This window comes from Rana temporaria, chromosome 10, assembly GCF_905171775.1.
Source record: "Rana temporaria chromosome 10, aRanTem1.1, whole genome shotgun sequence".
Lineage (NCBI taxonomy): Eukaryota > Metazoa > Chordata > Amphibia > Anura > Ranidae > Rana > Rana temporaria.
This window is the reverse complement of record NC_053498.1, coordinates 40,611,343-40,628,562: the sequence shown is the minus strand read 5'-3', so window position 1 is coordinate 40,628,562 and position 17,220 is coordinate 40,611,343. Positions and strand designations below refer to the sequence as shown.

The 17,220-nt window shown below is 48.3% G+C and overlaps 1 protein-coding gene across 1 annotated transcript in view; it reads left to right on the top strand.

The window, feature by feature from the left end:
* The window catches only part of TRPM4 (transient receptor potential cation channel subfamily M member 4), a 682,714-nt gene that overhangs the window by 594,792 nt on the left and 70,702 nt on the right, over positions 1-17,220 (top strand). Inside the window, exon 22 of the mRNA XM_040327576.1 lies at positions 345-477. Coding sequence (XP_040183510.1) covers positions 345-477 — 133 coding nt within the window. The remainder of the gene's footprint in view (positions 1-344; positions 478-17,220) is intronic.

Genomic DNA, 17,220 nt, shown 5'->3' with positions numbered 1-17,220 from the left:
CACATTATAAAATGCCACTTGGCAAAAGAAAACGGGCATTCAGGAGGTGATGGGATTACCTCCTGAACACCGGACAGTGGCTGCTTAGCAGCACTCTGATAAACTATCCACTGCAGATCACTTTTCAAAGGTTTGGCGTGTGTGATCCTAGTCTAGCAGTCACAATGTTACATCAACACCACAAGAGTGATCATTTAAAAAAAATATTTCTAAACAAAATGCAAATTTCTGTGTTTTTGGTGCATTCAGAAGAACAAGTGAACAGATTGAGACTGACTGAGGTTTCTTTTTACTTTAAACCCTAGCATTGTACACGTGCCAGTAAATAAAATTTTGTTTTGTAGTGTTGGAATTGAAGGAGCCTCTAGACAGCAGGATGCTAACATGGGAGGCTGTTCAGAAGGAGAACTACCTGGTGAATATCGCCAAACACATGAGAGACAGTGACACAGAGCGCCTCAGACGAACCTCACAAAAGTAAGGAATTAAAATTGCAGCTTAGCTACTCCCGTTTTTGCAGCACCAAAATGTGATGTTTTATTAAGCACTGTGAAGAAATTAAGAAAATGTAGATGTAGATTTAACCACTTGATTATTGGCCACTTAAACCCCCTCCTGCTCAGACCAATTTTCAGCTTTCAGAGCTCACACTTTGAATGTCATGCAACACGATTTTTTTGTCTTTTTTTCATACACATGGAGCTTTCTTTTGGTAGCATTTGATCACCTCTGGGTTTTTTTGCAATATAAATGAAAAAAGACCCAACATTTTGAAAAAATATATTTTTTTCTTTGTTTCTGTGATAACATTTTGCAAATAAAAAAAGGTTCTTCATAAATTTTGGCAATAATTTATACTGATACATATCTTTGATACAAATAACCAAAAATAGTGGATAATTTTTGGTCTGTGTGAAAGTTCTAAAGTCTACAAGCTATGGTGCAAATCAGGGTCGGCCCTATGGTGGGGACCATCTGTACCAAGCGGCACTTTCAGGGGGGGTGGCAAACTGACACCCACCAGCCAGCCTGTTCTGCCTGCTTTGCTGCCTGTCAGGAAGACCGGCGCCGCTGCTGCTAGTGGTGACAGGAGGCGTACAGCCGGACAGAACACTCACTGGCCGGGGGGGGGGGCAGTAACCGGGTAAGTGAGCGGGCCGGCCTGTCGGCAGGTGAGCTGGCTTGCTGGCACATCAGCAAGCTGGCGGGGAGCAGAGAGATGACATCGTCTCTCACCGCCTGTCCTGCATCACTGCAGTTCTGCCCTCACTGTGCAGCCGCGGTCAGCAGAGAGATTACATCATCTCTCTGCTGCCTGCCTTCACTCTGGGACATAACAAGTGACAATCCGCAATGTGTGGCAAGGAACAATCCGCAACGTGTGACAAGTGACAATCCACAATGTGTGGCAGGTAAAAATCTGCATCTGGTGGTGGAGCCCAAATCAAAACTGTAAGTACAAACAAACATCACAAGTTGTATGAGACATGAGAGCCTGAGAGGGACTTGCCTTGCCAAGCCCTAGTTAACCACTTACAGACTGAAAGGATTTGCCCTCTTATTGACCAGGCCATTTTTTGCGATATGGCACTGTGTCGCTTTAACTGACAATTGTGCGGTCGACGCTGTACACAAATAAATAAAATGTATGTAATTTTTCTTTATCGTACATCACGGGACACAGTCTTAATCATTACTATGTGGGTTATATGTTCCACCATCAGGTGCTGGACACTGGTGTAATCAATTAGAACAGGAAGTTCCCTCCCTATATAACCCCTCCCATACTGGGAGCACCTCAGCTTTTTCATCAGTGTTGGTCACGAATGAACATGTGCTCTGAGGAGCTCCACTGGAGGGATCCGTGCTGGATTTAAGAAGCCTCCATAAAATCCGGATCCGTCCAAGGTGCTTCATAGCCAAAGTGGACGGTATCCGGGCCTCGATACGAAGAATGATGTTTTGCCTATAATGCTTCTCTTTGAGAGCTGGACCCTGGGTTTCAGAACATTGGTCGATACCAAAGACCAAATGTTTTTCTGTTGCCAGGGTGCTATATAGGTCCAGTGGGAGAGGTGACCTGCTATGGACCCCAGTCCCTGAAGGTCTGAGACGAAGCCCGCGGTGAGGGGTGAAGGCTGGGCCTCTTGCTTTGCAACACCCTGCAGCGTGGTAAGGTAAGCAGAGATACCTACGGGACTTGGTCCGTCGGTGGGTCTTCCATGTAGGGGACTATGGGTCCCGCCTATTTTTTATGCTTCTATGCATGGGCAACTTAACCACTATGGGGCAGATTCACGTACATTTGCATGGGCGCAGCGTATGTGAGATACGCTACGCCGCTGTAACTTACTTTTCAAAGCTTTCAATCCAGAAAGAATTTGCGCCGAAAGTTACGGCGGCATAGTGTATCTCTCGCGGCGTAACGGCGTGTAATTCAAATCAGCGAGTAGGGGGCGTGTTTCATTTAAATGAAGCACGTCCCCGTCCTGAATGAACTGTGCATGCACCGTCCCTAAATTTCCCGCCATGCATTGCGCTAAATGACGTCACAAGGACGTCATTGGTTTTGACGTGGACGGAAATTACGTCCAGCCCGATTCACGGACGACTTACGCAAACGAAATAAAAAAATGTAAAATTCGAAGCGGGAATGACGGCCATACTTAACATTGCATACGCCACCAGATAGCAGCTTTAACTATACGGCGAAAAAACCTGAACAAAAACGGCGCAAAAGAATGCGACGGCTGCTCGTACGTTCGTGGATCGTCGGAAATAGCTAATTTGCATACTCGACACGGAATACGATGGGAACGCCACCCAGCGGTCGCCGAAGAATTGCATCTAAGATCCGAAGGCGTACGCCTGTCGGATCTAACCCAGATGCCGTCGTATCTTGTTTTGAGGATTCAAAACAAAGATACGACGCGGGAAATTTGAAAGTACGCCGGCGTATCACTAGATATGCCGGCGTACTTTCTTTGTGGATCTGCCCCTATGTCTTTTAAGACAGGATGGCTTTGGCACCCATATACCTCCCCTAGCTGGTCCTAGTCCTCTCCTGAGGGGCTATTGGGTCTTGCCTATAATGCAGGTGTGCCTGGGCAAAGAAGACCACTATGTCTGTTTAGACAGAATGGCTGTAGTACCGATAGATCTCCCCTGGAGAGGGCTTGTACCCCTAAATCCTATGCAATAGGATTGTTATGAGTAGCTGCATGTCTTATCTGTTTTCCACCTCTAAAGGCAGTAAAAAAGACATGACTGGTGTTTCGCTTACCACGCTTTCCAGGAACGGAAGCTCAAATTTAGCTGATCTATGGTGCGGCTTACTTCCTCCGCTTCAGACTCTGCCACGATGGGGGGGTCCCCTCATAGGCTGGGTCCACGGCGCTCCTTGGGGGATCCCTCTCTCCCCCCGCATTCCCTATGCACATGTGCGCGAGGGGGGGCATCCTGCAAATGCAGGGCTGCCCCTTCAAAAGGCCCAGACATCAGAGCTCTGTAAAGCCAGGGGGACACAGTAGCTTGGGCACGTAAGCACCTTGTGTGGATTGGATACAGATTCATCTAAGACGCCTACTCAGCATCTAGCTGTCCAGATTAGCTGGCATTATTTTGCTAGACTATGTTCAGCTGTGGATGCACCAGGGTTAAGTTTCCCTGCTTTTGGCTTAGGACTTTTTTTGTCTCCCCGTAAAAGAGGGTTCAGGGGTAGGAATATAAAGGGTATCGCCACCTGAATCTGGTGGCCCTTTATCATGCTTGCATGATACTATCCTCCCCTGTATAGACTTAAGACAGCTCACAGAATGAGCTATCAGCCCTGATAGACGTTGAGCCTCCCCCAACATTGCAGTTACTCTGCATATGTTTTGTTGCACTGCATTGCATTTCTGGGTCTTTAAGAGGTTAACTACTATATTTGCAGCATCCTCACAAGCAGAAAACAGGGTGTGCCCCTTTCCCTGCTTTAAATCCTCAAACAGGGGAATTGAAAGACCTGAGGATGCAGGTTCATTACCAGAGGACAGGTAACAGGTGAGCATAATGAGGAGAAGCTATCAGAAGCCCCACAAGCTCTGGTTGCAGCTGCACTCTTTTCATATAATCGAGCTGCATATAACTTCCCTCAGCCTAGATGGCCAGAGCCTCTGTCTTCATAAGATCCTCATCCTGGTGTTGGCTTCAGGCTAACCGAATGCACAACAGGGGGATGCACAGCTGATCTGCAGAGCATAACTGCCTCTTTACCAGTTCGCATGTTTGCATGAAATACATGAGTTTGTAATATTCAAAATGCATGTGGGGTAAAAACAAGTAACAGAGCATGTTTTATTGTTGATCACATAAAAATACATGTTTTTTGTTTGTATGATTTTACATGGTCACATTAGGATGGTTAATCAAATCAAAGTGCCTAAAATCGCATAAAAATGTTTAAATGCCTAAGGAGGCTGGATCATACACGGTTACCTGATAACCCGAACCCTTGATTACCCAAGGATATTTGGTCACACAGAGAGGCTTGTTTCCACAGGAATGCCTAAAATCGCATAAAGATGCTTAAGTGCTTAAAGATGCGAGATCACACATGGTAACCCGAGTCCTTGATTACCCAAGGATATTTGGTCACACAAAGAGGCTTGTTTCCACAGGAATGCCTTAGGTCGCATAAGGATGCTGGAGTGCATAAAGATGCAGGATCACACATGGTTACCTGATCATCCATGGTTACCTGATCACCCGAGTCCTGGATTACCCGGGCATAGTTGGTCACACAGAGGTTGTGTGACCAGAAATGCCCAAAATCGCATAAAATGCTTGATTGCATAAAAATGCTGGATCGCACAGGGGTACTCAGTCATACAAGAGTCCTTGATCACACAAGGGTACTTGTCCGCACAGGGGTGCTAAAAATGCATAAGATGTTTGATCGCATGAAAAATGCTGAATCACATAAGGAGGCATGTTTGCCTAGATTTTGCGTGGTTGCTTAATGAGGCATGATAATTAGGTTTCCTTAATTATACAGGATTCCTTGGGCTTGCATAGGAACATGTGTCTGCAGGGGTACATGTTGCACAATTCTGCATAACACGTTCAGAGCGCATACTTGCTTGCAAGAGACTTGTTCATAGCTCACGTGCTATATGTATGCGTGTATACAGCACGCCCCTTTTTTATGTGTTTTGCCTAAAACATATTTGTATGATCACACGCTTCCATGAGCACACGCTTCCATAGAGGTATGTGGCTTTAAAGCTTGCCACATGCACATACGGGGAGCCATTTGCATAGGTGTTTATTTACATGGGACTGCAGAGGTCTGCATTTCGCAGGGGATCAGCACTGTCTCTAGTTGGTGGCTTACCCCTTGGGTTAACCTCCGTGCCTGGGTTAATAGGGTGCTAGGGCCTGCCTCTAGCAGGTCTAAAGGCCCAGGGTATAGCAGTAATAGCATACAGAGGCAAACTCCTGCTGACGGATCAGTCAGTAGCATGGCTGGGCCTAGGGGAGTGCAGCATGGTTAAGTATCTGGAACTCCTGGGATAGGATCCCAGTCTAGAAGGACATTGTTTCATTGACAAGAATAGCCCAAAAAGAAGAGTTTTTGGCCTCCAGACAGGATTATCACTGTGAAAAAGCTGGTCTATGTGTTCACGACAAGGAAAAGTTCCTTACGTTTTACCTTTTGCTCAAGGTGCTAGGGAATATGCCGGGTTCATTCAAGACAGTTCCCTATGCTCAGTTTTATTCAAGGCTGATATAAACACTATTCTGTCGGCCTGGAACAAGTGGATCCTAACCTAGCATTATCCAAGGAGTCTGGTCCCAGGGATATGCTGGAATTTTCAGTTGATGGTTCTTAACTAAATGTTTGGCAGAAGGGAAGATCCTTCATACCCGTTACCTTGAAGAGACCACGGAACAGGGGAGGTGGTCAAGCTCCAAGTGAGCCTTATCCATCAGCTTTCTAGAGCTACTGATGGAGCATTTTACTTAAGGTCCTGAAACTTTAGGTTACAGGTTTGTTCTGTCAGAATACAATCTGACAATGCCTCTCTAGTGGTTTACCAGGGAGGAGCTTGGCCCTTGCCTATTTGACAATTGTCATTTCATGAATGCAAGATTGGCAGACGATTCACTGAAACCATCAACAACTGTGTCCGGGAGATTGACCTCTACATCCCGACTTTTTTGTTGGCCAAATGTCACAGAAACTGTACCATGTACATAAAAAGGGTATTGACGTCCAGGTTCAACAACAGATTGAACAGCTTTGTGTTAAGGACAAAGGATTCACCCACATTTAGGACAGATGTGTTAAGTGATCCTGGGGGACCAGTTGTCACTGGTTTATGTGTCTCCCCCCCAGTGCCGCGACTTTCGTGACTTTCATGCTACATCAGAGGAGAACGGAAGCTGGCCTAACTGCTCCGGCATAGCCCATACGACCTTGCTGTGCAGGGACGGCAGAGCTGATAGTAGAGGACCCAGGGTCCCTTACAGCTTATCCAGGCCTGCTTTGCAGGGTTACATCCGGTCTTGCATACATGGGTATTAATGGTCTGGCTGTTAGCCCACATTCTTGAGGATCAGGGCGTTCAGAATCAGCGGCAGTTACCTTGATTCATACAGGACAGCTGGACTCCAGGACCAGATATGGCGTTAGTCCCTGTGTATGAAGGGTGCCTGGGGCTAACGCCACTGGGCCTCCAGATACACACAGCAACGGTGCATCATAAACCAAACCCCCCATTGTGTAATAGCCCGGGATTCCCCGAGCATTGACACTAGTCCATATTGGATTGTTTGGAGCCACTGTTGGTTTTTTATCAAAAAATCGTCCCACATCGGGACATCCTGTGTTTTGGACACCCATAGCTACACACACCGAAATTGAAAGGATCTTATTCTGAACCCAAGGGAAGGGGAAGATCCACAACACCAAGGGATTACTTGTTTTTTGCAAACGATCGAGAATCTACAATCATACACTCCTGTGGCCCCTGATGAAGGTCTTTTGTTTGCTCATTAGACCAGAAACGCGTCGGGAAATTCTTACCGCCCCCTGAAGAGTGTTTTTATTCTTTATGTTGTTTTACACTGGGTATTTTTGTTCTAATTTTTCTTTTTTCTTTTACACGGGACACACTCTCATCCCTGGTGTTACCTTTCTGTACGTTTGTTTAATAATTGTACCTGCTCCAGAATATAATACCTTGATATTCAAGGATCATTCTGTAAACAAGAGTCAATCCAATTTTGTTTGATCCACTAAATAAACATTTTTTTCATCTAAATACGGAGTCTGGCCTTGAAAGTCCCACTCTGGGGGTATTCTTTCTGTTTTCTTATTTACTAGAAGATTCTAGTGTTCATTTGAACCCAAAATATTCTTGCCTTCCTTTTTTCAAGACCTTGGTCCGCGGAAGGAAATGTTATTGCTTTTCTCTCAATAGAGATGAGCGAAGTTGAAAATCTATCTGAAGGTTTCAGATATAGAAACCTAATGTTTTGTTTTGCTGCCAAAAGACCCTAGATGTGGGCTGGCAGTATTTAGATCAGCTATTAAAATAGGTACACGCTCTCTCGTTAGAGTAAGAGAGGTCAAGACCTATCTGAAGCGGCTGCTCGGATACGGAAGACTGATGATGTTGTTGCGCTACCAGGAGGCCCCAGCAAAGGGCAGGCAGCGTCTAATTCAACTATTGTCAAATATAGATTCATCATGTTATTATTCAGGCTTATGGTTAAAAAGAGGGCTTCCCCCTGTTTCTTTTGGGATACACCCTACCAGGATAGTAAGCACTTCATGTGGGGTGCCTTACCAAGCCTTTATGACTCAGATTTGCTAGGCCGCAACTTGGTCGTTTGTGTTTACGTTCACTAATCCCTATCGGATGAGCGTAAGACGGCAGGAGGATGCAGCCTTTTTTTGGCACAATATGCTGCAGGCAGCATTAGAGGTCCTCATGTCTGATGGCAGTCTGCGTTGTTGGTGTCTCCCTCCCCTCAGTAAGCATTGCTTTTGGACATCCCACATAGTAATGATTAAGACTCTGTGTCCCGTGATGTACGATAAAGAAAATAGGATTTTTATAACAGCTTACCTGTAAAATCCTTTTCTTGGAGTACATCACGGGACACAGAGTTCCCGCCCCGCTTGTCTGGGGATATTGGGACACTTATTGCTTTGCTACAAAAACTGAGGTGCTCCCAGTATGGGAGGGGTTATATAGGGAGGGAACTTCCTGTTGTAATTGATTACACCAGTGTCCAGCACCTGATGGTGGAACATATAACCCACATAGTAATGATTAAGACTCTGTGTCCCGTGGTGTACTCCAAGAAAAGGATTTTACCGGTAAGCTGTTATAAAAATCCTATTTTCCCCACAAATAGAGATTTCTTTTGGTGGTATTTGATCACTTCTGTAGTTTTTACGATGTACCCCATATCCATTCACTTAGGGTGGGGGGCCGGTATCTGGGGGCCCCCTTATTAAAGGGGGCTCCCAGATTCCGATAAGACTCCGGCCCGCATACCCCGACAACCAACTGCCAGGGTTGTCGGGAAGGGGCCCTGTCCTCATCAACATGGGGACAGGGTGCTCTGAGGTGGGGGGGCCGCAGTGCGCCCCCCTGCCCCAGAGCACCCAACCCCCCCATGTTGAGGGCATGCAGCCTGGTACGGCTCAGGAGGGGGGGGGCGCTCGCTCGTCCCCACTCCCTTCCTGGCCGGCCGGGTAGCGTGCTTTGGATACGGGTCTGGTATGGATTGTAGGGGGGACCTCCTACGCCATTTTTTTCGGCGTAGGGGGGCTCTCCTTACAACCCATAACAGACCTAAGGGCCCGATATGCTCCTGAGGGGGGAACCCATGCCGGATTTTTATTTAAAATCCGGCGGGGACTTCCCCCTCAGGATTCATAACAAACGCTGCACACGTGTAGAATTGGCGGGAATCCAAGTCGGATCTCCCGTCGCTTCTATGACGGCTCTGTCTCCATCGCGGCAAGCCAGCTCGGCGCTCCAAGTACCGCCCTGTTGGTGGTACTTGGATATTCGGGGCCCGTTTGGTCCAAAGGTTACACTAACTTTTTTCACCTTTTCAGTTGCCATTCGTGGAAAGAGGTACATCGCACGAGACTTAGGCCTTCGGCCCTTTTGCAAGGTATTATACAGATGTGTCCTTTAATGAAGTCCCCTGAGTGTACCAGCCTCGTGATCGGTGCTCTCCAGAACAGGTGCTTCATTCGGTGGCTTCCTCCCTCTAGGACGAACAACACAGGACCGCTTTGAAGATGTAGACCCAGTCTGACTACTGGGCCCACCTGGTAGATCACGACTCCGGACCAACGTGGTTCCGGAGCCAGGAACTTAGACACGCACCCCCAGATAGGAGAGCCACACACAGGGGGTGGTGGGACCAATAGCCAAGACGGACGACGACGACCCAGAACCAGTGACGTCTGCTCCTTAAATACACTCACCCAGCATGCACAGCGAGGCGATCAACCCCCACTGATTGGCCGCTGAGAAAAAATACCCAATACACCTTGATCTGACTGCTGCCACCCTTGGCCTGGGGTGGGACCGACACCCCAGACAACAATAGTGGTCACCTACAGTACAGCCATGGCTGGAACAGAGGCCCAAATTTGGAAAACAGTCAGAGATAACTAAAACTCTGATCACCCTCTAAATTTAAAGCAGGGCCAGCAAAGAAACTGCTGCCCGCCACACATGCTTTTACAATGGACGGACCATCACGCTATTAAAGTTTAAATTGGGGTGTGGCCAGGACAGGCATCTCTCACAGCTCCCAGCGGTGATCTGGTACCGATCCTCCCCCGGCCACAATTTCGGTCCGAAACCACCCTATGCTGGCAGCTGACAACACCAGGATCGCAGCGGTACCACCACCGGCGCTCTGTACCAGGGGGATGACCCGCAAAGGACAAGGAGAGACCGCGGGGCCTGAGATCCAAGATGGCGCCGCCACGCTGGCTGTGAAGGGGATGCCTCGTGGAGCGGATAAATCGGGCCCTAAGCACAGTAAGCCGGTCAGGGCCTCGGGCAAGGACCCCCCTAAGGACATGCTTTACTATGCCCAAAAACTATCGGGGGCTGGGGGGCAGGAACAACCGTCCCGCTCTGGGGACACACACCAGGCCGGGCCTGCTATGCAGGAGGACATTGCCCAGCTGCATTGGGGAGAGGAGGTGGATGGGGATCAGGCTGGCTCCAGGCTGGATGATGGCCAGGCCGATACATTACAGGCTGCGACTGCAGTGCAGCCTACGCTGGCGGACATACTACAGGCTGTGAACAAATGCACGGCCTCGGTTGATACCATTAAGGAACAGTTTGGCCTGCTGCGGCAGCAAAAAATCCGCGAACGTACCACGGCGGTGGAAAGCAGAGTCAGCGAGGTGGAGGATCAGATGCACCCCATGGCCCAGGACACCAGGGCTGCCTTGCAGATGGCAAGGGACGCTTATGACCGCGTAGAAGATATGGAGAACCGTTTCAGACGAAATAACGTCCGCATTGTGGGCCTACCGGAGAGGGTGGAGGGCAAGGACCCCACCACGTTTGTGGAGAACTGGCTACTGGAACTGTTTGGCAAAAAAACACTGTCGCCATTTTTTGCAGTGGAACGGGCCCACAGAGTCCCTTCACGCCCACCGCAGCAGGGGGGCCCCCCCAGATCCATCCTGGAAAAACTACTTCACTACCGCGACAGAGAGGCAGTGCTCCGCCAGGCTCGGGAACGAGCGAATATTCAACATAATGGCGTGCGGGTGTCCTTCTACCCAGATTTCTCGCAGGAGGTGCAGAGGCGCAGGGCGAAATTCCTTGATGTGAAGCGACGGCTGCGAAACCTGCAACTTCCCTATGCCATGCTCTACCCTGCGAAGCTCAGAGTGGTGGTAAGGGGCCAAGCCCAATTTTTTGAATCCGCTAAGGAGGCCATGTCGTGGCTAGATCGCACTGAACAATCCTTGCAAAGAAGAGCGCAGGAGGGAGGAGAGTGAGCCCTGAGACTGGGGGGGAGGTTTGTTGTTTGCCTCCGGGCACCTATCTTGCACAAATGGGAGAATGTCTGAGTTGATCCTATTTAGGGGGGAGCCCCTACTTTTTACCTGTTGATCTCCCTTTTTCAGACTTTTGTGTTCCATATATAAAAATTCTTTAATTTTTTTTCCTCTTGGCCGGGGGACATGATAAGCGGCAGCACGATGGGAGGAGAGCTGCTCTCAGTAAAAAGTGTGCTATGCTGATGGTTAAAGCGAACAGTGACAGTCGACAGTTGGTCGCAAAAAGAGTTGTAACCGCCCTGTTGGTGGTACTTGGATATTCGGGGCCCGTTTGGTCCAAAGGTTACACTAACTTTTTTCACCTTTTCAGTTGCCATTCGTGGAAAGAGGTACATCGCACGAGACTTAGGCCTTCGGCCCTTTTGCAAGGTATTATACAGATGTGGACAGTCCTGGGGGTGGGCCTTCCTTCCCAGACGTGGGACCAGAATGTGTTTCTATGCTCACCAAGTATAGCTATATGATTTTAGTGGAGGACTCTTATGGCTAAGGTACCTATTGTTTCATGGAACTTGAGGGGTATGCATTCGCCATTAAAACGTACAATGCTGTTTATGTGCTTGAAGAAGTATTTACCAGGGGTGATCTGCTTTCAGGAAACACACTTAACGGCGGAGACCGCGTGCTTCCTGAAATACGCATGGGTGGGTAAGGCTTATCACTCTACACACACCTCCTTCTCTAGGGGGGTGAGTGTACTGGTGCATAATGCATTGGATTTTCAGGAGATTGCAAGTGTCATAGACCCAGAGGGCCGTTATGTATTTGTTCACTGTAAACTTGGTACTTTAATCTGTGTCATAGCATGCGTTTACATTCCCCCACCCTTCACGGCAGCGGTGCTCCGGCTCCTCCTTTCTTTTTTGAAAGGCAGGCCGGATGCTCCGCTGCTCGTGTTGGGCGGTTTCAATTGCTGTTTGGATCAGGTGCCGGATAGACATCCGGCCCCTAGACCCTCTGCCCTCGCTAGGAGTACTCCCCTGGCGCGGTTGCTGCAAGAGGTGGGCTGGGTGGATATCTGGAGGCACTGTAACCCGGGAGGCAGACAGTTTACGTGCTTTTCAAAGACTCACGGCTGTCTGTCTAGGATTGATTTGGGGGTGGGAAGTCTGAGCATGCTTCCGCTGATAGCGGACCTGTCACACAGGCCCCGCAGCGTGTCGGATCACTCAGCTCAGTGGTACAGCTCTTGGTGGCTCCGCAGGGGAGCTTAGTTAAGGCACCATGGAAATTGAATGCGTTTTGGTTAAAGCTCATCCGTTCACATGGGGAGATATTGGAGGAAGTGCGGGGGTACTTTGCAGCGGGTGAAGGGATGGAGATAGAGGTGGAACACTGGGACGCCTTCAAGGCGTATTTTCGAGGCCTACTTATCAGGGAAGTGAATGGGGTCAAAAAGGCCTCTACAGCTTTGATTGTTGTGGAGAACAGGGTTCAGGATATGGAGCGGGCTTACATAGCGGATCCTTCTGATTTTACCAGGGAGACCTGGCAGGCCGCTCAGTCGGCCTATCAGCAGTTACTCTCCTCGTCGGCTGAGAAGAAACGTTTTTTTGCAAAGCAGGCGTTCTTTGAGGAGGGTGAGAAAACCGGCCGTATATTGGCACGGATTGCGAACTCCCATCTACGATCGCCTGCTATAGGGGCCATAAGATCTAGGTCCGGAGGATTAGTTTCACAACCAGAACAAATTATGCAGGAACTGGCGGGTTTCTATGAGACCCTGTACAGTTCAGGCACGGCATATACTCACTCAGGGAGATCTGGAGCTATACCTAGCCCAACTGGTCTTCCCAGAGCTGTCTGCTGACCAGCGTACTTTGCTGGATAAGCCAATCACCGTGGAGGAACTGGTGGGGGCAGTGGGCGCTTTCCCTAACTGTAAGGCCCCGGGGTAGGACGGTCTGCCTATGGAGGTGTACAAACAGTACTCTGAAGTACTACTCCCCCAACTACTGAAGGTCTTTAACAACACCAGGGAAAGGGGGAATTTGCCCCCATCTATGACTAAGGCTAACATAGTTCTGCTACTTAAGCCAGGCAAGGATCCCGTAGACCCAGGGGCGTACCGCCCCATTTCCTTACTGCAAAGTGACATCAAGATACTGGCTAAGGTGCTGGCCATGCGGCTGAATGGGGTGATAACTTCAATTGTGCATGGAGACCAGGCTGGTTTCATGCCGAATAAATCCACGGCGGTTAATCTTAGAAGGCTGTTCCTTAATATGCAGGCACGGGCGGACAATATGGGCAGTAGGGCGCTACTGTCCTTGGACGCCACAAAGGCGTTTGATAGTATAGACTGGAATTATCTTTGGACAGTGTTACAGAAATTTGGGTTTGGCCCTGTTTATATTTCCTGGGTGCGTTTGCTATACTGCCAGCCACAGGCGGCAATAAGGACATTTGGCTCCTTGTCAGGGAGTTTTGCACTGAGGAGGGGTACTCGGCAGGGATGCCCCCTGTCCCCTCTCCTCTTTGCTTTGGCTATCGAGCCGCTGGTCATTAGTATCAGAGCCAACCCTTGCATCGCCGGTTTCTGCTATGGAGATGAGCAGGAAAAGGTGATGTTATACACGGACGATACCCTCCTTTTGTTGGGGGATACGACACGCAGGTAATTAATCCCCTGTGCCCTATTCCCATTACTTCCTCCTTTAAGTACCTAGGGGTACAGATCACAGCTAGGCCACGGGACTTCATTCACCTCAATATATCTCCCTTGTTACTACGGTTCAGGGACAAAATTAAAACTTGGAAGGCCCTGCTGTTGTCGGTTGCAGGCCGGGTGAATTTAATCAAGATGATACTTATGCCACAGTTGTTGTACTTCCTCCATAACACCCCCATGGTCATCCCCTTGAAAGTTTTTCACACGGTAAATAGTATCTTTCGTAGCCTCATCTGGAAAGACGGGGCTCCTAGGATCAAATTAGAGCACTTACAGAGACCTAAGGATAGCGGGGGATTGGCATTGCCAAACCCCTGGCTATACTATTTGGCGGCCCAGATGCAGCAGCTGGTCGGCATGTTTCGGCCGGCGGTGCGATACTCTGCTCAGAAGCTCCTGGAGCACACCGTGGGCAGAAGTCCGATCCCTGAGGCGCTGGAGGCACAGGCCTTTGCCAAACCACATAAGAAATACCCCACTTTTAGTCTAACTCAGAAGGTATGGAACAAGGTCAAATATGTCCAGAATGCGGAAGGCTACACGAAATACAGTCCAATATGGCAGAATGACACCTACACTGAACTGGCCAAGTTGCAATCGGGGACCAGATGGAAGCAATATGGGGTTACACACCTCACACACATATTCCGTAATGGAGTGCTATGTACGTTCCCTGCGCTGCGAGAGGAGTTTAACTTGCCGCAGTCAATGTACTTCTCCTATCTACAGTTGAGACATGCAGTGGTGGCGCAGGGTCGCTCTTCTGAGTGGTGCCTGTCGCCTACCCCTGCTTTTGATCTTTTGGGGGATGCTGGGACATCAAAAGGCTTTATCTCCCAGTGCTATGCCATTCTGTTGCAATATGTGATGAAGCAGCATCCCCTAAGGATAGGAGAGAGGTGGGAAGCGGATGCGGGAGAGTTGGATGGTGAACAGTGGGAGGAAATTTTTCAGGCGGTGGGCAGGTGCTCCTTGAATGTATCACAAAGGCTCACCCAGTTGTATATCCTGTTGCGTACCTACTACACCCCACACAGGCTTAATAAGATGAATCCGCAACTTGACCCTACCTGTACACGTTGTAATAGAGACCATGGAGATTTGATTCATATGCTATGGAGATGTCCCAAACTCCACACTTATTGGGCAGGAGTTGTGAGTACCGTTCACTCAGCATTTGGCGTGACTCTTCCACAGGACCCGAGGGCATGTCTCTTGGGGGCTCTGGATGAGTACGAATGGGAAGAGGCGGACAGGGAAGCGATACACAGGGTGTTGTTCCAGGCGAGGAAGCTCATCATGGTTCATTGGAGAGCTGATGCTCCCCCGACCCATGCTGAATGGATTGCCAATATTGGGACAACGATGAGGATGGAGAAACTGGTATATCAACACAGGGGTAATGCCCACAAGTTTGAGAAGTTATGGGCAAAGTGGCTGGATGTACCGGGTCTAGCCCCGGTGGACTTGGTGATGGATAGGTTGCTGGGTATTAATGTTGGGTGAGACATGGAATGGGAGTGGATGTCATGAGAACGCTGTCCGGAGTGATGGTGGGGGGGGGATTTACCTCCAGAATGGGGTTGCTATGTCTGTACATGTTATTTTATCTTAGATCTCTATTTCTATTTTGTTTGTGTCCCCGATATGTCGAGGGGATTTTGTATGCCTTGTACCTCTGCAAACTAAATAAAACTTTTGTTGGATTTAAAAAAAAAAAAAAGTTTAAATTGCCACCAACACCATCTCCAAAAAAAACAAAAAACTTAATAACAACCTACTGGACAATATCCCAGAAGAAACTACACTCTGAACTCTTCAAAACCACACTATCGGAGAAAATGGTAATGCCAAATCAAAACTACTCAACGAAACAAACACTCAACTTCTTATATAAGGCACTACTACAAACAGCAGACACAGTCACTCCAAAACGCAGAGCACTCATCCGCAAAAACAACTCCGGCTGGTTTAGCGACACTCTTACATTACTGAAGCAAGAACGCAGAAGAGCTGAAGGAGCCTGTAGAAGAAACCCAACAGAGGGAAAACTCACAAACTACAAAGCACTCACTAAGAAATACCACAAAGCAATCTTCAAAGCAAAAAAAGAACACTTCTCAAACACCATCTCAAAAGCCCTAAACCGACCTCGTGAACTTTTCAAACTAGTCGCTCAGACTATGCCTAGAGCCGCCAGCAAACGACACTCAAGAATTCTGTAATGAACTATCAAATTTTTTCATCAACAAAATCAATAACATTCAGGAAATAATTCAACAGAAAAAAAACAACCAACCTCACTCAGCTAAAGCAAGAAGAGGAAATCAATACAAATCTTCCACAATCGACAACATTTTCACTGGTCCCAATCGCAAACGACACCACCAAAAACATCATCGGAAGCCTCCAAGACCGCACATCGCTAGATGACCTAATTTCTACAAAACTCCTGAAAGAATGTACCGATAATTTTGGCACCCACCATAACACATCTTGTAAATCAATCGTTCAAAGAAGGTATTGTTCCGATCTCCATAAAACGAGGCATAATCAAACCCCTCCTACAAAAAAATCCAACCTCGAACCCAAAGACCCAAACCACCGCAGACCGATAAGTCTTAAGACCATCTCTAAGATTATTGAGAAAGCAGTAGTACAACAGCTACAACTCCATTTAGACACCCACAAACTCTTTGACCCACTACAATCAGGCTTCCGCCCAGGCCATGGCACAGAAACGGCACTTCTCAAAATATGGGATGACGGAGAATCGTGTCTCCTGGTGCTGCTGGACCTCACTGCAGCATTCAACACAGTAGATCAAAAAACTCTACTCATTCATCTTAAAGAAGTAGCTGGAGTAACAGACTCAGATCTACCCTGGTTCGCATCCTTCCTAGGAAATCGTTTCCAGACAGTGAAACTAGGACCTTTCACCTCGGAAATACGCACTGTTTCTTGCGGAGTCCCTCAAGGATCTCCCCTGTCACCCGTGCTTTTCAACATCTACCTCCGCCCACTCCGTAAAATCATCAGTGAACAGGACCTGTGCTACCACTCCTACGCTGATGACACCCAACTTTACTTTTGCATCACCAAAAAAAACGACCAATATCACGGATTAGAAAAATGTCTCTCATTGATCGATGATTGGATGACCGAAAGCTCCCTCAAACTCAATGGATCCAAAACAACTTCTTCTCCTCCACGCAAACTGAAAGTCTAAAGCTAGGACCTCATGGACACCACCTACCATCCTTGGACAGATCATCACCCCAAGCACCAAAGTCAAAAGCCTCGGAATCACCTTTGACTCAGAGATGTCGATGGATGCACAAATAGGATCAGTAGTCAGCGGATCCCACTATCTTCTCCGCCTACTGCGCAGATTCATCCCGGAAGAGGCTATACAAGTTACTCACTCATTGATGCA